General features: G+C 46.5%; 1 protein-coding gene across 3 annotated transcripts in view; it reads left to right on the top strand.

The window, feature by feature from the left end:
• The window catches only part of CRTC3 (CREB regulated transcription coactivator 3), a 191417-nt gene that overhangs the window by 41967 nt on the left and 122913 nt on the right, over positions 1–26537 (top strand). For all 3 annotated transcript variants that reach the window (XM_075345866.1, XM_075345865.1, XM_075345863.1), the window contains exon 2: positions 8427–8537. In XM_075345866.1, coding sequence (XP_075201981.1) covers positions 8427–8537 — 111 coding nt within the window. The remainder of the gene's footprint in view (positions 1–8426; positions 8538–26537) is intronic.

Here is a 26537-nt window from a genome sequence, read left to right as displayed (position 1 = left end):
TATTCCCCCATCCTGCTCATATACCCCCATCCATCCTGCTCGTAATATACCCCCATCCATCCTGCTCGTAATATACCCCCATCCTGGTATATGGCCTGTATCCTGTGGCACAGAAAAAAAAAAAATAAACGTTTATACTCACCTTTCCTCACTCCCTGCAGCACCGATCATCTTTCTCTGTCTCAGCAGCAGCGCCGCTGAGTGGAGCAGTCAGTGTGTGGAGCCATCACAGTGTGTGGAGCCGTCCCCCTGCAGTTTCCTGATGTCTTCCTCTCTGAGCCGGTCAGCTGATCTATAGCGACGCGCACAACGATTAAGTCATCGCTGTGCTCACTGCTTTTTACACAGATCTGCTGACCGGCACAGATATCGCGATGCTGCAGGGGGACGGCTCCACACACTGTGACGGGTGAGTGTACTGATTCACTGCACCCCGCGCTGATAATGATGCACGGGGGGCAGTGAATACAGCCGCACATGATCACTCCAGGCTGTAGTTGTCAGGTGTGATCATGGCCGGCTGTTAATTATGCGCGCACCCCCGGCTCATCCCCCAGCCCATCACCCCGCCCACCTGCCAGCGCTGAGAGTTGATGGGTGGGAGGATGGGCGTGCAGATCTAATGAGCGGGCCCACGTGGTCACGGCAGGCTGCTACAGTTTGCTCGTGCTCCCGATGACCCTCATTCCCCGCAGCCACATTCAGACCATAAGATGCACCCCCCACTTTCCTCCAACATTTGGGGGGAAAAAAGTGCGTCTTATGGTCCGAAAAATACGGTACATATTGTACATATACAGTTGAGAGAAAAGCGTTCCTTTGCATGACAGTGAATTTCCTTCATAATCAGTTTTTATTTGACTATCAATGTTTCTTTCTTCATAAGCAGGGAGTTGGCATGGGAGCTGAATTCTCACCTTTGCTGGGGAACATTATGCCAAATGGGAGGAACTTTCTGTCCAATAATCTTAACCCATTTACACCCCATATCATAAGGTATGGTCGTTTCATAGACGACCTGCTGTTGGTGCAGGAAGGTGCTGCAGTCAGAACAAATCTGTTTATATAACAAAGCTACAATCAAGAGGTTCTCCAAGTTGGTCTCTCAATAGGGCAAGAAATATAGATCGAGGTAATCTGGCGTCATACAAAGTCTGTCTTCTCTGTCAAAAATTGTCCAGTAACTTTCGCTGCAACATGCAATCAAATTGGCTCTATAATAAAAAAAACAATTGCCATTGTTAAATCAAGGTTCTAAATGGTCAATGTCAGATATGTAGCCAAAAAGCGCCCAATTTGGGCTCAATATTGTCTTTGCCTAATCAATCGCAATCCCAAACAAAAGCAGAAGAGCTGGCGTACCTGAGAGGTTTTTACAGGTGCGGACAGACCCGATGTAAATAAACTGTAAATATGTAATTCACTATGTAAAATAGATCATATAGTGTGTGTGTGTGTGTGTGTGTGTGTGTGTGTGTGTGTGTGTGTGTGTGGATATATAATATATATAATCTCTATCTCACTATGTAAGTGAGATATAGAAAAACATAGTAAATAACATTTGTGCAGTCTATGAATTTGTTCTAAGAAATAGAATTGCTTCCATCAGATCCTCCTTCGCAGATGACCTCAAATCTGACCTAATAATTTTAAGGCTAGAGAACAGCCTCTCTACAGTAACTTGGGTTGGAGGCAAAGCCATAACAACATGGGCAACATCTCTAACAATTTCCGGGTATAAAGGAATTGCCTCATGCACAGTCAGTTTTGATGAATGGTTGAAGTTTTCTATTTCTTTTAGAGAAAGTGAAACATTTTGCTGAAATCTGGTCAATCTGCTGCTATAGGAGATGGAGTGAAGGTTTTTTTCCTTGCGGCAACGCTTTGCCTGCTCCATGTCATCCAAATACTTGTCAAAGTTAAATTCCTCATCTGATGAGGATGAAGATATGGCAGCAGTAGCACTGTCAGGACCCAATTCCTCTTGCGCCTGGCAGTCCTGTAGCTGCTCATCCTAACTGCTACCTCAGTCAGAGCTTCTTTTCCTTCAGTGAGCTGTTGATCATCAAGCAGTATACGATGACTTTGGTCCACATAAACAGCTGCCAGAAAAATTTTATTTTCCAATATCTGTGTTTTTCTTTTTCATTGAAGCAGAAATGCCATCTGCGATTAAACCTCCTCTTTGGGACAGGCAAAATAGCAAGTTCTTCCACTCCCTTATGAAAATGCCAGGAGTTAAATCCTCAGCTTGTAATTTTTTAGTCATGGTAAATGGGTGATTAAGCACTTCCTTCAATTCAGCCACTTTTGTCCATTGACCTTCATATAATGTTACTTAAGGGTTCGCCATATCTATAAGAAATGGTTTTAGTTCAAGCAATCGCTCAATCATTAAGTGCTGCCCCATTGAATGGCTTGATCGAGAATTGCCCCTTTCCTAGCACGTCTCTTCAAGATGGCATCAATTTTAGGGGTTCTGATGGCAATAACCAATTTCCTCACTTTTCCAATCAATTTCCAGCATGTCCCTCTTGCAGAATATCTTATTGCTAGCTGCAGCGTGTGCACAACACTGCGCATGTGATGAATATGAAGTTTTTTGAAGCAGTTTCAACAAGATCATCTAATTCTAAAGTATCATTTTGCTGTTCTTCTGTTGTAATATCTGTTTGTTCCTCAGTTACATGAACAGCACTGTGGCCTTTCATCTCACACATACTGAATCCTAAATTTTCTTTATAGCTGTTCATTACTCCCATTCATCAGTTTAATTGTACTTATCATGTTTGAAGCATTGTGCGTTTTTTTTTTTTTTATGTTTTTGCAATTGAAAGCATTATTTATGAGCTCAAAAATCTTTCAGATGATGCAGTTTTTTAAAAAGCTGATCTGCTTTTGCAGCTGAAAAACGTATCCTCAAAAAAAGCTGCAAAAACGCTGTGTGAATGTAGCCTTAGATCAGGAATAGAGCAGCCATTTATAGGACATTTCATAACTTTCCCAAATTCCTATGAAAAAATATTCAGCACATTCTGCATTGCACTACTGGACTGAATTTATTATATATTTTAGGAGTCGGTCCATTTTCTACCGACTCCACCAAAATGAACTCCGACTCCACAGCCCTGGTTAATTGTAACACAACAGGTTTATCTTATTGAATGCCCAATATGTAGACTGCATCTGAAGACATTTGTTGGGTGCGTTTGACCTTTCTGTAATAAATTCCTCTGCTACAGCCAAACATGTTGCCCAGAATCTCAGGGGGATTTCAGCAGTTCTAGGTTCAGAGGAATTGGAAAAGTTGAAAGACCCAGATCAGTAGATCACAGAAGAAAACTTCTAAAGCTGCTTTCACACTTTGTTTTTTTTTTTAACATGCGTCATGAACGTTTTTTTTTTTTTTTTAACGCAAAAACGGATCCAGTGCAAATACGTTTTCATTTCAATGCATTTGCAATGGACTCGCGTTAACATGTGTTCACCTGCGTTTGCGTGCGTTATAGTGAGGATCCAGCGACTTGCAGTTTAACTTTTTTCAAAAACGCTACTTGTAGCGTTTTTAAGCTGCATCCAAATACTGCAAATTGCTGGATCCTGACTAAACAGCACGCAAACGCATGTGAACGCTGGCATGCTGATAGACAGGATCCTGCTTGCTCTACTGAGCATGCCCAGAAACCAGCCTCACGTGATCAGTCTCTCTCTCTCCCCCTCCCTCTCTCTCCCTCCCTCTCACTCCTCTCTCCCCAGCCTGATAGCGGAGGACGCTCGTAACCAAGGTAAATATCGGGTAACCGCGGGCTTAGTTACCCGATGTTTACCTTGGTTACGTGTGCAGGGAGCCGTCTCCTAGCAGCTGCAAACGCTCGTAACCAATGTAAATATTGGGTATCCAAGCAAGTTACCCGATGTTTACCTTGGTTACGAGCTTCCGCAGCTGTCAGATGTCTGCTCCCAGTCTCACGTTCAGTTCCCCTCACTCCTGATCACATGACTCCAATGCCCGCCCATAAACTTAAAGTGACCGGATCCTGCAAAATAACACATGCGTTTTTCTTTGTAAAAACAGGATCCGCTTTTGCAGCAAAAAAAAAAACCGTTCATGACGCATGTTAAAAAAACGTAGTGTGAAAGCAGCACAACTAGAGACTGTTTGGATATTCTCCTTAGGGTATGTGCGCACTAGGCGTTTTTTTCACGCTGCGTTTTTATGTGCGTTTTTGTCTAAAAAACGCACCCGCGGCTAAAAAACGCGGCAAAAACGCATGCGTTTTTGCCGCGATTTGGTGCGTTTTTTGCTGCGTTTTTGCTCACTGCGTTTTTAATCAGTGCACAATGCCATTAAAGATTGTTGATGAAAAAAAAAAAAAAAGGTCTGATGTCATTTCCTTCTTCAAAATGTTCATTGTATGCAGGAGAGCAGACGGCTGCAGAACTAGTGTATGCAGGAGAGCAGACAGCAGCTGCAGAACTACAAGGCTCAGCATCCTCCATTCACTAGTGTATGCAGGAGAGCAGACGGCAGCTGCAGAACTACAAGTCTCAGCATCCTCCATTCACTAGTGTATGCAGGAGAGCAGACGGCAGCTGCAGAACTACAAGTCTCAGCATCCTCCATTCACTAGTGTATGCAGGAGAGCAGACAGCAGCTGCAGAACTACAAGTCTCAGCATCCTCCATTCACTAGTGTATGCAGGAGAGCAGACAGCAGCTGCAGAACTACAAGTCTCAGCATCCTCCATTCACTAGTGTATGCAGGAGAGCAGACAGAAGCTGCAGAACTACAAGGCTCAGCATCCTCCTTCCAGGACTGTATGCAGTTTTTTTGCCCAAAAAGAAAAAAAAAATGACATGGGCTTCGCCATATTTTTGTATGCTAGCCGGGTACAGCAGGCAGGTACGGGCTGCCCCCAACCCCCAGCTGCCTATTTGTACCCGGCTGGGAACCAAAAATATAGAGAAGCCCTTTTTTTTAATTATTTCATGAAATAATTAAAAAAAAAAAATGACGTGGGCTTCGCCTAATTTTTGAGTCCAGCCGGGTACAACTAGGCAGCTGGGGATTGGAATCCACAGTGCAGGGTGTCCATGCTTTCTGGGCACCCCCACTGCGAATTGCAGTCCGCAGCCACCCCAGAAAATGGCGCTTTCATAGAAGCGCCATCTTCTGGCGCTGTATCCAACTCTTCCAGCTGCCCTGATGCCGGGTGGCTAGCCAGGTAATAATGGAGTTAGGGCTAGCTGTATATTATCAGCTGGCCCTAAGCCCGAAATTCATGGTGTCACGCCAATATTAGACATGGCCACCATGAATTTCTAGTACAGATAAAAAAAAAACCACAACACACAGAAAAATATTTTTATTAGAAATAAAACACAACACAATTAGTGACTCCATCTTTATTGAAATAAAGAACCCCCCTCCGCAGTAATCCTGGGTTAGGGTCCCGCGCCGTCCAATCAGGATCCAATATCATCTGATCGGTTTGCTGGAAGGCATACCGATCAGATGATCTGTCAGGTTCAAGGATGTGAATCACATCACACATCAGCTGATTGTATAATCGGCTTTTATACAATCAGCTGATGCATCAGTAGAAAAAAAAAAAATAAATAATACTCACTTATGTGCTGTGCTGATTACCGGCAGCTCCTGGAGCGATCGATTGGACAGGAGTCTGATCCCGTCCGATCGCTGCAAGAGCTGCCGGTAATCAGCTGATTAAGTCCCCTGACGGCAGGATCAGCTGATAGCCGGCCGGGCGCCCGCGTCACCGCGATCAGCTGATGCGTCAGGTGACTGCATCAGGTGATCCACCGCCAGGTCCTGCAAGCAAGGTCCTGCCCCGGGGAGACTGCACACAGCCAGAGCGGCGGGACCGGGAGGAGCTGGGAGCGGGCATGGCACCGGGACCCTGCGGACAGGTGAGTATATATGACATTTTTTTTTTTTCTACTGTTCACTTTGATTTTCGCCGCTGCCTCCACCTCCCGCCCAGACATGGCGCCGCACGGAGCTGACATGCACAGGACGGGAGGTGGAAGCAGCGGTGACAGTACCGGGAGGATTCACGCTTCTGTGTTTACCAACAGAAGGAATCCTCTTCCTGTACACGTCACTGTAGTACCCACCCCTTGCGTTTATAGCTGCGTTTTTAGTCATAGAAACGCGGCTATATGCATTTTTCATTGCGTTTTTAACATCTCATTGAATTCAATGGGTGAAAAACGCAGTGAAAAACGCAGAAATAATTGACATGCTGCGTTTTTGTGGTCACCACAAAAACGCAGCTAAAAAAAAACGCTGTGTGCGGACAGCACTTATGAAAACCCATTGACATTGCTGGGGAAGCAATGTCACTGCGTTTTCAGCACAAAAACGCGGTAAACGCCGCTAAAAACGCGGCAAAAACGCCTAGTGCGCACAAGGCCTTAGACACATGCTGCATGGTGTGAATATCGTGCAAGACCTGATAATGCAGTACTGAGCTGCATGGTCTTGTGCTAGTCATGGATGTGATTTTACTGATCTGCATTATGTACCAATACTTCTTTATATGTGTAGTTAGTTATTTATTTATTTATTTTGCCCTTGTTTCTTTCTAATATTATTTTTTGGGGGTTGAAATGTGTGATACGGTTTTTCAAATCATAGCGATAACTAACTCGTGTACTGCCCTGAATTCTGGGTAATCTGAGACATTATTTTTATATGGCAGCAAATGGATGTGTACTCGTACCATGCTTAACCCCTTCACGACCTTTGCCGTATATTTACGTCCAAGGCTTTGGGGGCTCGCTCTGCCCTCCTTTTTTCCTACACATTTCGGTTGATCTGTCATGTGCCACTAACAGCTGCTGGTGGACCGGAGCTCAGCCCGTGGCTGTTAACCACGTAAATGCCGCTGTAAATCTCTGACAGCGGGATTTAACATGCGCCGGCGGGGAGTGTGTCATTCTCGCTCTCATCAGGTCGTGATCGCAAGGTGTCACTGGGTTGTCATGACAGCTGGGGGACAGCTGATGACCCCTGAGTCTGTTATGTACTTTCTGTGGATGCTCGGTACTTAAGCGGTACTGATGCATCGTGTATTCCCCTCTACCCATTGTGTCGTTGCTTTAGGCAATTTCTTGTGAAGGAAGCATGTCAGCCACAGAAGAACTTTCTAGCTGTGTGATCTTCTCTATACTGAACTATTGTACCAGACTACAGGGATGTGAACTGAATGTCAGTGGATATTGTAGGCAAGTAAATAGTGTGAGCAATGAATATTTCCAGACAGAGCCCATTCATCAAGGTATCTCTTCCAGTTTTCTAGTGTATAACAATTTTAAATATTGCAAAATATTTCCCCAATGCAAAGTTGTGCAAAAATGTTGTGACTTTTTTGGCATTTTTACCACCATCAAGGCCAGTTCCATAAAAGTGGGCAGAGCTTGGGCAAGGCGGTGCGTGCGGACACCTGACCGTCAGTCATCAAAATGTTATCCTCTTTAGTGTACGCCGGTCTTGGTCAATGGGGCTCGCAGTCCGTGATTCATTAAGGCAATTCTGGGCAAATTCGCTTTGAGATGTCACAAGATTTTTGTGCAGTATCAAGTTATGCACAAATATTACAAGTTTTCCATTTTCATAGCAATTCTCCTAGGTTCGTGAAAATGTTCCCAGCTGGGGCTGGAGGGTAGCGTGACTCCACAGCTTGTCCAGATCATGGTGATCTGTGGCCAGAAATCTTCCTCCACTCCCTGCTAGTCTTGATAATTTTGCAGATCCTGGTACATTAGAACATGGGTCATAGGTGAACGTACTATGTATTCATGCCCATACTGCTGTTAGGGTGAACTCTTAACCAGAGATCACTAGTTGCCTGCTGCCTGGCCTAATTGGTATAGACCAAGTGCATGTGTAAAGAATTCACACCAGACACAGTCGGATGTAAAATCTCTTGGTCACAGTAAAGATGGCACCGAACAGAGCGAGGTCAAGCATGCGTCCTCTTGATATAGGCTAGGGGCGTACACAAGTTCAGATATGCCCATTTAGTGGGACAGTTCATGGGCTAGCCAATGGGGAGATCTGTGTTGCTGTTGATTGGCGGGTCTGACTTCAGTGGATGAATGCATAGTGATGGTAGGGATGTCATCTGGTGGATCCATGCTGATGGTTTGGTCTGTGGTGTCATCGGGGGCCATCTTGGCTTCCTCTTAAGAGTGACTGCCTTATGTATAGAGAATTGATTTAATTGAACACACTTTTCACAGTGCTCTATGTTCAGAGGTTAATCAAGTATTTCATCTTATGGCTCTCCTCAACACTGCTGACTCGGGGCAATCTCTTGAGATGAATCGTATCGTACACCTGACTGTATTACGCTTTTACAGATTTCTCATTATTAACAATGTTAATTTTGCCTTTTCAGGTTCAGTTCCAAAAGCTGCAACAGTTGCGACTTGCACAGACCCGGGCTCAGTACTATGGTGGCTCCTTGCCAAATGTAAACCAGATCAGCAGCAGTCCGTCTGATTTCCAGGTAAGATATTGACGCTGCATCTAAGCTTTTAGTATCCACATTGTGTTTGTTAGTCATCAAATATCCTAGCTTCTCTCTATTGCTTGATCCTGGGACCGTCTAAAGTTGTGCCCCAGCTTTCTGACTCCCATATGATAAATTGCTTTTATTCCCTGTTTCCATTGTGCATTACTTGTGAGCACAGGAGTTTTCCAGGATTGCCGACCTGTCCTGGAGATGGCACTTGAATATTTGATTGGTACAGTGTTTTTCCATAAATAAGCTCTCCCCCGAAAATAAGCCCTAGTTGCGGTTCAGTAATGAAGTGTCCGTGCAGCTAAAAAAGATAGATACTGCAGGACACTTCATTATAGACAGCGGCACCCCGCAATCACTCACCCGACACTGAGCAGAGGACCTGCAGTGATCTCACACACACACCAGATCTCTCACACAAACATCGGATCGCACACACAAACATCGGATCACACAGACATCGAATCGCATACACACTCACCTCATCCAGCGGCACCGAATTGTTCTCGCCGGCAGAATTCTGAGAGGCAGTGTGGTGGAGCGCAACGAACAGGACCTGCGGCCGGACACGTGACTTGCTCTTATCATTCCCTGCGGCCGGAAGCGCTGGCTGTGATGGGATGGGATGGGATGGGATGTGTGTGTGTGATTGGCTGTGTGTGTCTGGGATCTGGTGTGTGTGTGTGTGTGTGTGTCTGCGATCCGCGGGGTGTGTCAGCCAGCAGCAACCACCGGAGATCACATTACAGGAGGACCTGGGAACCACGCAAACGTCCGGGTCTGGTGAGAATGAGTTTCTCCTGGGGGGTGTGGGCGGGGTCTTCTTTTTTGGGGGTAAACTTACCCCCCTACCATGTTTCTCTAAGAATAAGACCTCCTCCAAAAATAAGCCCTACAATCTGCTAATTAAAGAGGCCACGGTATGCAACTAGTACACTTGTGTAGTGTGCCCTGCACGGTTCTGAATGCTGGAGCCCTCTCCCATGTACTTTTAAAATAGTGGGGTGTTGCAGTACCATTTGTGACCACTACGCAGCGTGTGGCAGTGTGATATAGTGCGATTTTATTTATATTATTTTTTTTTTTTTTTTTTTTTGCGTCTCCTTCAACTTACTAATTTAGAAGAGGAAGCGGATAGCAACAAGAATCCAGATTTAGTGATTTTTACTGTTTGGGCTTTTACAACCATTTTAAGGGATAGTCTTTTATGCTGAATTGAGAGGCGAATAGTCAAATTTTAGCAGTTGGTTCCCCTTTGGCAGAAAAGTACAGAGCTGCTCTGGCATCCTGTGTACTGTAGAATGAAACAAATGCATGGTAGTGATGAGCGAGCGCTACCGTGCTCTGTATTCATAGCGAGTAGTGATGAGCGAGTACCAAAAAGCTCGGGTGCTCGAGGCTCGGGCCGAGCATCCCAAGATACTCGTGTACTCGGCCCGAGCACCGAGCCCAATGTTATCCTATGGGAGACCCGAGTATTTTTGTGAAATCACCCCCGGCAGCATGTAGAAACCAGAAAACTGTAAATTAAAAAAAAAAACGTGCGTGTGTGTGTAAGCGTGCATATATATATACACGCGGAGTGGAGTGCGGGAGGGGCCGTAGCCGAGCGGGGAAGTGTCGGGCTAAAGGCACGGTCACGCTGTGCGGGCTGGCCAATCACTGCAATTCCACAACAGGGCTGTGGCATTGCAGTAGTCTGCCAGCCAATCCCTGCATAAGGGATGGCTGTAAAAAGAGCGCCAACATGAAGACCACGAGTACAGCACGAGTATCGCGAGATTACTCGGTCCCCGCCGAGTAGCCCGAGTACATTGATACTCGTGCGAGTACCGAGTAGTAACAAGCATGCTCGCTCATCACTAATAGCGAGCAGTTGGACACTCGAATGGGCGTGACTTGAGTACCTAGGTATAATGCAAGTCAATGTGAAACGCAAGCCTGTTTCTGGCAAATCTTTCAGAGAAATGCTTGACTTTCCCATTGACTTCCATTACACTTAGGCTATTTTCACACATCCGGTTTGAGCACTGCGGCTCAATCCGGCTGTGAAAACTATGCAACGGATGCGGCGAAAACACCGCATCCTTTGCATAAGTTTTTACATGCGGCCCGTCCGTTTTTTTCCAGTTGCGGCATGCTACTGAGCATGCGCAGTGGAAAAAAACGCATGCGGCAACCGGATGCGTTTTTTTCCGCATCGCGCCGCATCCGGCCTCCATAGGTATGCATTGAAAAATGCGCCGCAGCGGCCGGATGCGGCGCGATGCGGTTTTATTTGCCGGAGCAAAAAAACGTTGCAGGGAACGTTCAATCCGGCCGCGGCATCGGCTAAATCTGCCGCATGCGGCAAAAACCGGACCGAACGCAAGCCCCTGCGGCACAATACGGCACTAATGTAAGTCTATGCAAATAAAACCGCAACCGGCGTAAAAAAAAAACGGTTGCGGTTTTTCTGCAGAACGCCGTATTGTGCCGCAGAGCAAAAAACCGGATTTGTGAAAGTAGCCTTAGATACTCAAGATGAGCTTGTCAAAGCGACTGCTCATTACGAGTACTGAGCGTGGTAGTGCTCGCTAATCACTAATGTATGGGTAATGTATGGATATTACAGCTGATCGCACAGGTTTATTTCCTTGGTTCATCTTCTAAACTGATGTATTTAGAAAAAAGTGGAAATTATAAGATTCGTCGTGGGTTTTTTTTTTTTTTGTTTTTATATAAGAAAACAGTCAAACTTATCTAATCCTGGACAGATCCTTTAAATTCCGTCTACTTTCTTCATATGTCTAGCATAAAGCTGGAGGTGACTTTTTCATAAATTTATAGCTAAACGGTTTAAACATGATATTGATATATTGTCAGCCATGTTTGACGTTAACGAGCCCTGACCTGAGGCTCACACTGATGTGTAGAACACAGGGAACAGCACTTGGCCTTAACCTATAGAGTTGTCCACCGCTGGGGCTAAAAATTTTATTTAAAAATTAAGTCTTGTTTGTAGACAACCCCTTTTAACATGAACTTTCCCAGAATTGTCTGTGGGTCCATGCACCGGTTATGCAGGAGCTCAGCGCTTCTACCCCTCATCTGGACTAGTCTCGGTGGCATATCCATCATATGATGATGCATACTAGTCATTTTCTTGGAGAGCACCCCCCCACCCCCCCCCCCCCAAATAAAAAGAAAAAAAAGATCTTTTGGAGGTAAGAGGAATCCGAATCAGTGTATGTTTTTAGCATGGTCTTAAAGGATCCTTGGGACTTCGCCTTATTGCTGCAGAGTGGGTCTGCAGATTTTGGCTGATAACCCAGAGCATGCTGCCCATGGACTTGCCAGTCACTGCGCTCATTCTCAATTCTGCGCGGGTACCGGCTGTATGGAATGGCGTTCTCACCCGTGTCTGTGTTGGGCTCATCTTTTTATGATTTCATATGACTCACAATACAGAGCTATATTCTGAAGTTTTAGATGCGAGCACATTGCCACAAACCTACCCTCCGGTGCCAGGTGCGGCTGCAGGATTACCATCCCGGCCCTTTAATTGAGACAATAATTTTTGTTTCCCAAGACCTGCACCTGGAAATCTCTGCTTTAAGTGAGCGTGGGATAGCGAGCTAAACATCTGCGAGGTCCTGGCGCTGAGAACACTGTGCTTCTCCTCCTCCTCCTCCTCATCATGTCTGAGACATTCATTACGTCTCATTTCTGTACAAATGTGTGGTGTGTGTGAGGTAGGACATGGCGACACGACCTGAAGCCACTACAACGCCATGACTAGTCGTTCAGAAACCTCCGTTCCAGCTGGCTGAAGACTGAGTGGCTCCATAAGACGAGCTGAGGTGTATTGATCCTCACTGCTTGCCATCCGTTGCCTGCAGCACGGCCATTTTAATGGTGCTCCAGTTTGATTGGTTGAGGCTGCAGCTCAGGTGACTTGCTACTTTTGGTCACTGGGCATTAATGATGTCCTCCGAGTGGTTGTGATGCTCCTCACAAGGACAAGTGTTACATGACTTGGTGTCCCCGGGGTGCGCTCATTACTGATGAGGAATTTGGAAGTGCAGCCATGTCACACAGCTGCTGGGAACACGTGGGTAATGAAGGAATATTACTGATGTTAATATCTTCTGTGCGGTTATATCACAGAGATATTGAAAACGCACAGGTTCTGATGACTAGAACAAGAGCATTTTTGGACCGGTGGTGACATTAGTATCTATTTGGATCATCCTACCATTCCTCTTTAGGCTCTGTGCGCACTAGGCGGATTTTACCGCGGATTTGCTGCATGTTTCGCTGCAGAAAATGTTCATAACCTTTCTGCAGTGATTCACCAGCAAAACCGCACTAGGCGGATATTAACAGCTACAGGTTTTGCTGCGGGATTCCAGCAAAAAGAATTGCATGTCACTCCTTTTCCCGCAGATAGTTGCGGCGTTTCACTCCATTGACTGTAATGTAATCATGAAATACCGCAGGGAATAACACAGGTAGCAAATTCTGTGCGTTTCATTGCGTTATTCCCGCGTTATCTTTGCGTTTTTCGGGACATAATGTTCATCACCGCCTGCGTTTTGCAGGGAAGTAAAGTCATTATGACAGGAAGAGGAAGCGGAGCAGAGTAAACACACACAGATCACACTCGCACACAGACATATAAAATACACATAGAAATCAAACATACATTTTAAAAAAAACAAAAAAAGTCTCCGTCGTATTTTTACCGTCCAACTGAGGTGTAAACACAGCGGCGGCCCGGTATTCTCAGGCTGGGGAGGGAGAGGGCCATGGTTAATGCCCCCCCCCCCGCAGCTGAGAATATCAGCCCGCAGCTGCTCGGGAGTGTCGCATCCATTATGAGACAGTACCGGCGTTTCCATGGCTCTTCCAGATTGCCGTGATGCGGTAACAATCAAGGTAATAACGAGTTAATGGCAGCGCATCACTGCCACTAAATCCTAGCTTAATTATGGCAACGTCTATGAGACAGCTTACATGATTAACCCGTAAGTAAATTGAATAAACACACACACCGAAAAATCCTTCATTTTAAATAAAATACAAAAAAGCCCCCTCTTTCACCACTTTATTAACACCCCGACCCCCCTCAAACACACAGCTCCGGCGTAATCCACGTAGGTCCCACGACGCTTGCAGACTGCTGCAGCCGCATCTGACACATAGTACTTAATGCAGCCTCGTAACGAGACTGCAGAGGTAATTACAGGTCATTTCTCACTGTCTGTAATGTGAACACACTACTGCTCGCGAGACCTGCAGTGTGTCCTCACAGGGACTCTATTGATTTGATCTGTCCTCTATCTATTGATTATCTATCCATTATCTATCTATCCTTCTATCTTTCTATCCATCTATCTATCCTATCTATCCATTATCTATCTCTCTATCCATATCAGAAGGAAATTACTTTTTTTTTTTTTTTTCAATGTGGTTTATTGCATTGAATGCAGTAAAAAACGTGTACTAACCCGCGGAAAAACCGCACCAAAACGCATGCGGATTTCGGTGCGTTTTTTTTTTTTTCCCGCCAGTGCGGAAATCTTTCAGAGCCTGCGGAATTTTAAGAACATTCCATTTTCTAGTGCGCACAGGGCCTTATATAGTGTGCACCTATAGGGAATAACTGTGCCTGAGGCCTAATCACTATAATGTGGGGATGTCCAAAGTGCCACCTCCAGTCATGGCTCTACTCTTAAGGGCCTTTTGACTTTTGTTGTGTGATTTTTAACTCCTGCAGTATTCTCTTCTGAAATTAGCCGTAATGGACATGTGAGAAAGGAATGGGGAAATTTATTGACTCTGTCCTGAATTTATATATCATAAATGGGGATGAGTGACCTCTACCTTGCTTGGATGCTCAGATGGGCGCAACTCTATTATCAAGTATAAGGCTATGTGCCCAGGGGAGAAAGTAACCATGGATTTTGCCGGAAAAAAACCCACGGATTTTCTAGATTTTCCAGATAAATCCGCAGGTTTACCAAAGTACAGACACTCCCCATGTTATACTATGGGATTTGGGGAATGCGGTGTCCATGCTGCGGTATTTGCGGCTGCGGAAAATGCTGCGGATATCTCGCAGCCGCACGTACCTGCATGTCCATTATTCATGTGGCATAATCTACGGACTTTCCGCACGAAATCCCCACTGTTTCCGCAGATTTACCGCAACAACTCCGCAGATATACCGCAGCAATAGATAGCTGCAGATTCCGGGGAGCTGTTGTGTGAACCTGCAGAAATGTCTGCAGGTATGATCTCCCATGGGCACATAGCCTAATGGAAGTGAAAGGGGGACTTCCAGCATTTTTCCAGAAAACCTTCTACAAAAATGCTAGAGTCCCCCTTTCACTTCCATTGTACTTGGATGCTCAGATGGGCGCGACTCAACTGCTCGTTATGAGAGCCGAGCACCAAAGCATGGTAGTGCTCACTCATCACTAATGCAAACACAATTTGCCCAAAGAGCAACTAGATGTGCCCTTAACTCAAGATTAATAAAACTTAACTTTTAATCCTACCAAATTAACACTGATCAATCAAGCATATACTAAATCACGTATCCGGCCGCGAACCGGACACTATGAGTAAGTGAACAACTGTCCTGCAATAATTGTCAGTGATATTGCCCTACCCTGCCTAATAAAAGCTAACTAATAGCCTCCCCAACATGTTTCACCATGCCTGGCTTCATCAGGGGGCTAAATCTATAGCCATATCACTCTGACAATTATTGTAGGACAGTTGTTCACTTACTCATAAGGGTGCTTTACACGCTGCGATACTGCTAGTGATCTCTTTAGCGATGTAACATGCCAGATCACACATACGATTTGCCAAGATCGCACATGTGACTGGCGCTACAAAAGTGACCTATGTGCGATCTCGGCAAATCTTATCTGCGATCTGGCGTGTCACATCTCTAACGAGCTCGCTAGCGATGTCGCAGTGTGTAAAGTACCCTATAGTGTCCGGTCTGCGGCTGGATACGTGATTTAGTATATGCTTGATTGATCAGTGTTAATTTGGTAGGATTAAAAGTTTAAGTTTTATTAATCTTGAGGTTAGGGTACCTCTAGTTGCCCTTTGGGCAAATTGCATGTGCATTTATGACCCTACGCTGATTATGGGTATGGATTTAGGTTTAGTTGTTCCCTCATCACTAATCAAACACACCTGGTGAGACTGGCAGACCCAGCGGCTAATTTATCACAAATCTGCGCATTCTATTATGTATTAAACACCTCTTGCCTGCTTTACTTACGTCGTAAGTGACGCACATCCGGCATCGTTAGTGATATCGTAGCGTGTGACAGCTATGAACGAGCAGAAATACTCACCTTCTCGTTCATCGCTGACCCGTCGCTCATTTTCTAAAAATCGAACGTCCTGTTGTTCATCGTACCCTGGGCAGCACACATCGCTCCGTGTGACACCCCGGGAACGATGAACTGCAGCTTACCTGCGGCCGCCAGCAATGTGGAAGGAAGGAGGAGGGCGGAATGTTTGTCCCGCTCATCTCCGCCCCTCCGCTTCTATTGGCCGGCAGCTGTGTGACGTCGCTGTGATGTCGAACGTCCCTCCCCCTTCAGGAAGTGGATGTTTGCCGCCCACAGCGAGGTCGTTTGGAAGGTAAGTACGTGTGACGGGGTGTTACAGCATTGTGCGACACGGGCAAGAAATTGCCCATGCCGCACAAACGATGGGGGCGGGTGCGATCGCAAATGCGATCGCACGACATATTGAAACGTGTAAAGCAGGCTTTACTTTACACCAAACTTGTGCAGTTTGCCAATAACTTTTTTCTTCTTGTCAAACTCATCAGAATGACACCATTGCAAAATATTTTTCTACAAATTTATCAACTTTTTAGCCTCAAAAGCTACAAATCCTTAAACAAACCACAACAAAAAACCGTGCCATATTGAAAACTCCTTTTGAAACTACTCCAGGCAGCTAGTGAGTTGCTCCAAAATCTGTGATATTTGGTAGAAATTGCATTTCGTCAATCTGTCTTGGGCTATGTGCGCACGTTGTGTAGTGTCCATGCTGAAAAATCTGCAGTGATTTGGCAGTGCATGTGCGCTTCCAATCACTGCAGAAATACTGCGTAATAGATGCATTGTCTGCAGAATAGATGCTGATGTCATGCGCTCTGGATGCCGCCTCTCCCATTGACAGGGTTGGGATCAGCCTCCAAGCGCATAAACTAAGTGATATGTTACTTTTTTGAGCGCAGCGATTTGGATCAAAATTTCAGCATGCAAATCGCTGCGCTCTCAATCTTCATAGATTGCTCAGGACGCATGCATTTACATTGCAGTGCAATATGCATCGTAAATGCATGCAATTACGTAACGTACGCACATAGCCTTAAAGGGGTTGTCCACTACTCTCACAGTAATGGCCTTTCCTTAGGATAGGCTATCCACATCTGATCTGGGGTTTGACACTGCACACTCTCTCCAATCAGCTGTTCTCTGTGCCAGCAGCGGACAGAAATGCTCAGTTCTGGAGCTGCCTTGTCTTCTGATAGTGGCCGGGAACTGCACATCTGTCTCCTTTTGATTTTAAATGGGTGGCAGATGGTGCAGTACCTGGCTGCAGCCACTATCAGAAGACTGGGCAGGTGGACAACCTCTCTACACATCTGGCTAAGCAAAAGTTGTTGAAGAAAGACTTAAGACATCATGTTCTTTAGTACTCAGCAACGTTGCTTTGTAATTTTACATTGTTTACAGTCTTGTGGATGAGTCCCTATGGTTCCTAAATACTTCTTTTTTTTTTTTCTTTTTAGCATCTAATGTATTCTATATACTGTACGATTGGTATGTGGGTTTCCAAAATATAAAATGAGATTTCTTTGTCGCTCCATTGGGAGACCCAGACAATTGGGTGTATAGGCTATGCCTCCGGAGGCCGCACAAAGTATTACACTAAAAGTGTAAAGCCCCTCCCCTTCTGCCTATACACCCCCCGTGCTCCCACGGGCTCCTCAGTTAGTTTTTTGCTTTGTGCGAAGGAGGCAGACATGCACGCACAGCTCCACAGATTAGTCAGCAGCAGCTGCTGACTATGTCGGATGGAAGAAAAGTGGGCCCATATAGGGCCCCCAGCATGCTCCCTTCTCACCCCACTCTTGTCGGCGGTGTTGTTAAGGTTGAGGTATCCATTGCGGGTACGGAGACTGGAGCCCACATGCTGTTTTCCTTCCCCATCCCCCTTAGGGCTCTGGGTGAAGTGGGATCCTATCGGTCTCCAGGCACTGAGACCGTGCTTCATCCACAACTCCTGAGGAGCCTGCTGGATAGGAGCCGGGTATCGTTCAGGGACATGGCCCTGCTACTTTAAGGTACTCTGTGTCCCCGTGGGGACCGCGCACAGCAACACTCAAGCATTGCTGGGTGTGCTAGTGCACCGGGGACCGCGGCGCTGACCGCGTTTGTGCCATTACACACTGCAGCATCGCTGAGTGTGTTTGTGTATGGGGACTACCGCGCTGACCGCCGCTGCCATTGTTTTACTGAGGCGCGGCTGGGACTGTTAGTGCGCCGGGGACTCTGCGCCGGCCGCGCTTATACGGCGGCCGCGCTTATAACTCGAGTCCCCGGCTTTTGGGCCTAGTCTCTTTTTCTTCCCGCCCCCAGCCCTGCCAGTCAGGGGAAGGGCGGGACGCTGTACAGCACGGCAGCACTGAGGGCTGGAGCATGCTTTGCATACTCCACCCCCCTCACTGTGCACAGTGAGGCACCAGCTCCCGCACTTTCTGGGTCACGCCCACGGCTCCCTCCTCTCCTCAGGACGCCGGCAGCCATTCCTGTCAGCTCCTAGGACGCTGCAGAGGGGAGACAAACTCTGGGGGACCCAGGCAGGGATTCTGGTGGCCACACAACCGCTTTAAGCGGGCGGTAAGCAGCACCTGAGGTGCTGGCCCCACTTGTGCAGAAGTGTGATTATAGTTTATATGTTTACAGGCTATACTTTACACTGTATGGTGCACAGTTGATTTCTGGCTATATACCCTGTTGTGTTGCTCAAAGGAGACAACAATATGGCGCCCACAAGAAGCAGGGGTGCCAAAACACAGGCTTACTATGCTGCCTGCGCCGCATGTACAACCTCGCTACCGGCAGGTTCCACTGACCCTCATTGTGTGCACTGCTCGGCCCCTGTGGCACTTACTCAGCCGGAGCCTCTGCTAAGGGGGGCCCAGGGGGAACAACCAGCTAACACTGTCCAGGTGACAGGGACGGAGTTTGCAGTTTTTACTGACAGACTTTCTGAGACTATGGCTAAAATACTAGAAGCTTTGCAGTCCAGACCGGTATCTCAAACCATGGGCACTGTGGAATCACTGCCCCCTAGTTCCCCTCAGTTGGAACAACAATGTCCCCCCGGGGTGTCTCATAGATCCCAGGGTGAGGTCTCTGACACGGACCGCAGTCCCAGACCGCCTAAGCGAGCTCGCTTGGAAATTCCCTCGACCTCATCACATTGTTCAGGGTCTCAGAGAGATGACTCTCTGTATGATGAAGCGGAGGTAGCTGATCAGGATTCTGATCCTGAGGACGCTCTCAACATTGATACTCCTGATGGGGACGCCATAGTGAATGATCTTATTGCGTCCATAAATAAGATGTTTGATATTTCTCCCTCAGCTCCTCCAGCAGAGGAGTCAGCTTCTCAGCAGGAGAAGTTCCGTTTCAGGTTCCCCAAGCGTACAGCGAGTATGTTTCTGGATCACTCCGACTTCAGAGAGGCAGTCCAGAAACACCGAGTTTGTCCAGATAAGCGTTTTTTCCAAGCGCCTTAAGGATACACGTTATCCCTTCCCCCCCTGACGTGGTCAAGGGCTGGACTCAGTGTCCCAAGGTGGATCCTCCAATCTCCAGACTGGCGGCTAGATCCATAGTCGCAGTTGAAGATGGGGCTTCACTCAAGGATGCCACTGCCAGACAGATGGAGCTCTGGTTGAAATCCATCTATGAGGCTATCGGCGCGTCTTTCGCTCCAGCATTCGCAGCAGTATGGGCACTCCAAGCTATCTCAGCGGGTCAAGCCCAAATTGACGCACTCACACGTACGTCTGCGCCGCAAGTGGCTTCCATAACCTCTCAAACGTCGGCATTTGCGTCCTACGCTATTAATGCTATCCTGGACTCTGCGAGCCGTACGGCGGTTGCAGCCGACAATTCGGTGGCATTACGCAGGGCCTTGTGGCTACGGGAATGGAAGGCAGATTCGATTGCCAAAAAGTGCTTAATCGGTTTGCCATTTTCTGGCGACCGTTTGTTTGGTGAGAGATTGGATGAAATCATAAAACAATCCAAGGGAAAGGAAACATCCTTACCCCAGGCCAAACCAAAATTACCCCAACAGAGGAGGGGACAGTCGAGGTTTCGGTCCTTTCGGGGTGCGGGCAGAGCCCAATTCTCCTCGTCCAAAAGGCCTCAAAGATCAGAGGAACTCCGATTCATGGCGGTCTAAGTCACGCCCTAAAAAGACCGCCGGAGGTGCCGCTACCAAGGCGGCTTCCTCATGACTTACGGCCGCCTCACACCGCATCCTCGGTCGGTGGCAGGCTCTCCCTCTTCTGAGTCGCGGTCCTCCACTGCCAGGGTCACTCGGTGATCCCTTACTTAGACGATCTGCTGGTCAAGGCTCCCTCCCAAGAGGCATGCCAGCACAGCCTCAACGCTACTCTGGAGACTCTCCAGAGTTTCGGGTGGATCATCAATTTTCCAAAGTCAAATCTGACACCGGCCCAATCGCTGACATATCTTGGCATGGAGTTTCATACCCTCTCAGCGATAGTGAAGCTTCCGCTGAACAAGCAGCGTTCACTACAGACGGGGGTGCAATCTCTCCTTCAAGGTCAGTCACACCCCTTGAGGCGCCTCATGCACTTCCTGGGGAAGATGGTGGCAGCAATGGAGGCAGTCCCTTTCGCGCAGTTTCACCTGCGTCCTCTTCAATGGGACATCCTACGCAAATGGGACAGGAAACCGACGTCCCTCGACAGGAACGTCTCCCTCTCTCAGGCAACCAAAGCTTCCCTTCGGTGGTGGCTTCTTCCCACTTCATTATCGAAGGGGAAATCCTTCCTACCCCCATCCTGGGCGGTGGTCACGACGGACGCGAGTCTGTCAGGGTGGGGAGCAGTTTTTCTCCACCACAGGGCTCAGGGTACGTGGACTCAGCAAGAGTCCTCGCTTCAGATCAATGTTCTGGAGATCAGGGCAGTGTATCTGGCCCTAAAAGCGTTCCAGCAGTGGCTGGAAGGCAAGCAGATCCGAATTCAGTCGGACAACTCCACAGCGGTGGCATACATCAACCACCAAGGCGGGACACGCAGTCGGCAAGCCTTCCAGGAAGTCCGGCGGATTCTACTGTGGGTGGAAGCCACAGCCTCCACCATATCCGCAGTTCACATCCCAGGCGTAGAAAACTGGGAAGCAGACTTTCTCAGTCGCCAGGGCATGGACGCAGGGGAATGGTCCCTTCACCCGGACGTGTTTCAGGAGATATGTTGCCGCTGGGGCATGCCGGACGTCGACCTAATGGCGTCCCGGCACAACAACAAGGTACCGACGTTCATGGCACGGTCTCAAGATCCCAGAGCTATGGCGGCAGACGCCTTAGTTCAGGATTGGTCGCAGTTTCAGCTCCCTTATGTGTTTCCTCCGCTGGCACTGTTGCCCAGAGTGTTACGCAAGATCAGGGCTGACTGCCGCCGCGTCATCCTCGTCGCTCCAGACTGGCCGAGGAGGTCGTGGTACCCGGATCTGTGGCATCTCACAGTCGGCCAACCGTGGGCACTACCAGACCGACCAGACTTGCTGTCTCAAGGGCCGTTTTTCCATCTGAATTCTGCGGCCCTCAACCTGACTGTGTGGCCATTGAGTCCTGGATCCTAGCGTCTTCAGGGTTATCTCAAGAGGTCATTGCCACTATGAGACAGGCTAGGAAACCAACGTCCGCCAAGATCTACCACAGGACGTGGAAAATTTTCCTGTCGTGGTGCTCTGCTCAGGGTTTTTCTCCCTGGCCATTTGCCTTGCCCACTTTTCTGTCCTTCCTTCAATCTGGACTGGAAAAGGGTTTGTCGCTCGGCTCCCTTAAGGGACAAGTCTCAGCGCTCTGTGTTTTTCCAGAAGCGCCTAGCCAGACTTCCACAGGTACGCACGTTCCTGCAGGGGGTTTGTCACATCGTTCCTCCTTACAAGCGGCCGTTAGAACCCTGGGATCTGAACAGGGTGCTGATGGTTCTTCAGAAACCACCATTCGAGCCAATGAGGGATATTTCTCTCTCACGCCTTTCGCAGAAAGTGGTTTTCCTAGTAGCAGTCACTTCACTTCGGAGAGTGTCTGAGCTAGCAGCGTTGTCGTGCAAAGCCCCTTTCCTGGTGTTTCACCAGGACAAGGTGGTTCTGCGTCCGGTTCCGGAATTTCTCCCTAAGGTGGTATCCCCCTTTCATCTCAATCAGGATATCTCCTTACCCTCTTTTTGTCCTCATCCAGTTCACCAATGTGAAAAGGATTTGCACTTGTTAGATCTGGTGAGAGCACTCAGACTCTACATTTCTCGTACGGCGCCCCTGCGCCACTCGGATGCACTCTTTGTCCTTGTCGCTGGCCAGCGTAAAGGGTCACAGGCTTCCAAATCAACCCTGGCTCGGTGGATCAAGGAACCAATTCTCGAAGCTTACCGTTCTGCTGGGCTTCCGGTTCCCTCAGGGCTGAAGGCCCATTCTACCAGAGCCGTGGGTGCGTCCTGGGCTTTGAGGCACCAGGCTACGGCTCAGCAGGTGTGTCAGGCGGCTACCTGGTCGAGCCTGCACACTTTCACGAAACACTATCAGGTGCATACCTATGCTTCGGCGGATGCCAGCCTAGGTAGACGAGTCCTTCAGGCGGCGGTTGCCCACCTGTAGGAAGGGGCCGTTTTACGGCTCTGTTACGAGGTATTATTTTACCCACCCAGGGACTGCTTTTGGACGTCCCAATTGTCTGGGTCTCCCAATGGAGCGAAAAAGGGAATTTTGTTTACTTACCGTAAATTCCTTTTCTTCTAGCTCCAATTGGGAGACCCAGCACCCGCCCCTGTTTTTTTGTGTACACATGTTGTTCATGTTGAATGGTTTCAATTCTCCGATATTCCTTCGGATTGAATTTACTTTAAACCAGTTTATAATTTTTTCCTCCTTCTTGCTTTTGCACCAAAACTGAGGAGCCCGTGGGAGCACGGGGGGTGTATAGGCAGAAGGGGAGGGGCTTTACACTTTTAGTGTAATACTTTGTGCGGCCTCCGGAGGCATAGCCTATACACCCAATTGTCTGGGTCTCCCAATTGGAGCTAGAAGAAAAGGAATTTACGGTAAGTAAACAAAATTCCCTTCATTCACGGCTGACAGTGTGCACCCTTGAAACTGTTCCAGAAAATCATTGCAATTACACATGGAACAGCACAAAAAAGGGCAAATGGGACATAATTTCACACAACCCCGAAAATGCTCTAGATTAAATTGTTGGCACCCTCAACTTAATATTTGGTTGCACACCCTTTGGAATAAATAACTGCAATCAATCGTTTCCTATAACCATCAACAAGGTTTTTACACCTCTCATCTGGAATTTGACCAGTCTTGCAAACTGCTCGAGGTCTCTCATAATTGAAGGCGCCTTCTCCCAACAGCAATTTTAAGATATCTCCATGTGTGTTAAGTGGGATTTAGATCAGGACTCATTGCGGGCCACCTCAAAACGCTCCAGCGCTTTGTTTCCAACCATTTCTGGGGGCTTCTTGAAGTATGTTTGGGGTCATGGTCCTGCTGGTAGACCCATGACCTATTACGCAAACCCAGCTTTGTGACACAGGGAACTACATTGCAACCCAAAATCCTTTGTTAATCGTCACACGTCATGATGCCTTGCACATAGTCAAGACATCCAGTGCCAGAGGTAGCTAAACAGCCACAAAATATCTTTGACCTCCACCATATTTAACTGTAGGTCCAGTGTTCTTTTCTTTTGTAGGCCTCATTTCATTTTCAGTAAACGGTAACATGATGTGCTTTACCAGAAAGCTCTATCTAGGTCTCATCTGTCCACTTGATGCTTTCCCAGAAGGATTTTGGAAAGGTGCCACCCATTTTGTCCAGCCCATTTTAGGGGTTTTGTGTGACATTGACAATTTTTTTTTTTTTTTTGATCCAGTACACTGGTAATAAACATGTATGTAACTTAGCATGTGTAATTGCAAAATTTTTCTGGGCAAAGTGTTTCATTTTCTGGAACAGTTTCAGGGGTGCCAACACTTTCGTCCGTGACTGTAAATGTCTGACCTCCTTATTTCTACAGCAGACAGATTTGCAGAATACACCAGCAGACAAGAATGTCTGGGAATCCCTGCACAAAAGAATCTAAGCATAAAGGGCAATAAATATTCTGCCTTGAGGGAGAAAAACCTTTACAGCTAAATCTCCTTTGTATACCGGCTGAAGAATACAGGAATATGTATATAAGCCGCCATCTCCCCTCCCCATTTTAACAGAAGCGTGCATTGTAAGCACCCATAAGAATCTGAAGAATGATGTGCACTTGTCAGATTTATGATACCTTCCCTTGTCTGTCTTCAGGACATACTAGACCTGGCAGCCATCTTTGGCGTTGTGGTTATGAGACACATACACTTGTGTTGGCACCATATTACCGCGTTGCTGTTTATATAGCGACTGAACTTTCCTTTGTGGTAACCTTATTGGTAGCCGGTTAAGTCTAATAAAATGGAGGCAGCTAAACCTGAAAATGTCAGAAAACAGCAGACAAGCCAAGATTTCTGATGTGACTTTTACTAAAAATGTAATTTGATTTCATTTCGGAAATGTGCGCTTTGGCCTCTGAGATTTCCCGTAGATTAATGACAAATCGGTGTGCGTTTTTTTTTTTTTTCCTTAAAAAATTTCCATGTAAAAAGACGCCATGGGTTTTTGCTGATCCAGAAAGTGCTCAGAAAAAACTTGGAAGTTGCTGTCTAGTCATTTCTTTTGTAAAATGACATTGCTGTTCATATATTCAGCCTTTTGAGTGTGTTTTTTTATTTTTTTTTTGTGTTTAAATATACCACTTCAGATTTCCAAAAGCGCTAATCGGGTTAAAAAAACAAAATGGACCCATCTTCAGGTGTTTTTCTCTGAGGCCACATCATGCCTTACTACAGGCCAGGTATATTCAGTTTTTTATTTTTTTTTTTTTATTTTTTTTTACCTCAGAACTTGTCAGACAAAACCAGGAGGAAAAGTATAATAGAAGCACGTCACCACTCCTGTATTTATTACCAACTCCTGGTTTTTGGCTTACAAATTCTGAGGTAAAAAACTGACCAAACACTCAGTGTGCCCATGTTTCTATTATTTCTACTCTGATTGTTGCACTCCTGGTTTTTACTACAAATACTGAGGTAAAAAAAAAACAAAAAACTCCCCAAATGCCAAACGTGTGCACATGGCGTCAAAGTCAATGGAAAGGTTTACAATAAATGCCTTTTCAGCATTTTTTACCTTTCAAAAATATATACCGGTTTTAGTTAATGCTTGTGAGAAAATTGTGCCTAAAGAAAAACTTGATTAAAAAAACACAAACAGAAAACAAAACAACTTTCCAGGAAACATTGAAGAAAGAAAAAACTTTTTAGAACATAAAACACCACCATTATTTCCTGAAGCATTTTCCGCCTGAAAACTGCATGGTGTGAACAGGGCCTTACATTCCCTGTTTTTTGTTTTTGTTTTTTTATTGTTTTTTTCCATTTTATACCTTTTTTTTTTTTATAGCTTACAGTTTTTCCTGTCCTGATTGACAAACTTCCTAAATATATAAATGGTGTGTTACACTTTAAGTTGCAAATTGTCTCTTCAGGGAGGAAGGATATGAAGGCAGCAAGATTGGTTAGTCTCCGCGAGGAGAAAAGTTTTCCCCTTTAGGTACGGTTCCACTTGCGTTTTGCACGTGTTATCGGATTGCACTCGCACCAGTGCAAAACTATGGGGCAGTGTCAATCTATTGATTTCTCGCTGCTGTCCATGGTCCTGATGTGTCGTCCAGCACTGCGGTGACACTTGCTTCTGGGTCCACGGTGCAGTGAATATGCAGTGAGCATAATGAGCAGGCCTTAAAGCAAGTGACAGCAGCACTGAAGACAGCATCGCTGGAGACAGGGGAGTACAGAAAAGCATTTTATTTTAGGCACGTGTTTTTCTCCGGTACGTGTCACACGGATCACACCACTGAGATTCTGAAGTGAGGCCCATTATTAGAAAGATGTAAGACTTTCCATCCTAGAATAAACACGGTAGGCTTTATTGACTGAACCATTTCTCTGGCAGGAACCCAAGCCAGAGGCCAATGTGATATTGTGCAGCATTGCTGTCACGGCAGCCAGTTGACACGTTTTTCGTTGAAACTAGTGTCGGGGCAAGAGGTGTAATGAGCGCCCCCCCCCCCCACCCCTTATACTGGTAGGTTGTTAGTGACAGCGTTTACTATACAGGATAAAGACAAACAAGCCCTCTTCTAATTGAAGAATGGAGGTGACAAAAACATTAGATAAGTAGCAACGTAAACCAAAACATAAGCTAATAAGTGTCAGTATTTTATACATTAATTTAAAGGGAGAGTGCATTAATCAATATCGGCTACCTCATTTTGCATTGGAGGCACTTTATGGTTTTATTTTTATTTTTTTTACTGTGCGTAATTTGGGATTTAAAGATGCCTCCTGCCCACTGCGGGTTTTTTTTTGTTTTTACAGCTGCGCAGTGACCTTCTCTGTTTTTTCCAATCCATAGTATTTCAATGTCTATTGTGGGTACACAGTCTTCTGTTTGGAATTTCCCCATAGACTTGTGTTAAACTGTTTTGTTTTTGTTTTTTTTACCTGCAAACAAAATAAATGTTGTTTTT

This window comes from Anomaloglossus baeobatrachus, chromosome 4, assembly GCF_048569485.1.
Source record: "Anomaloglossus baeobatrachus isolate aAnoBae1 chromosome 4, aAnoBae1.hap1, whole genome shotgun sequence".
Lineage (NCBI taxonomy): Eukaryota > Metazoa > Chordata > Amphibia > Anura > Aromobatidae > Anomaloglossus > Anomaloglossus baeobatrachus.
Note: the sequence above shows the minus strand (reverse complement) of the source record. Positions and strands in the feature narration are given on the sequence as shown.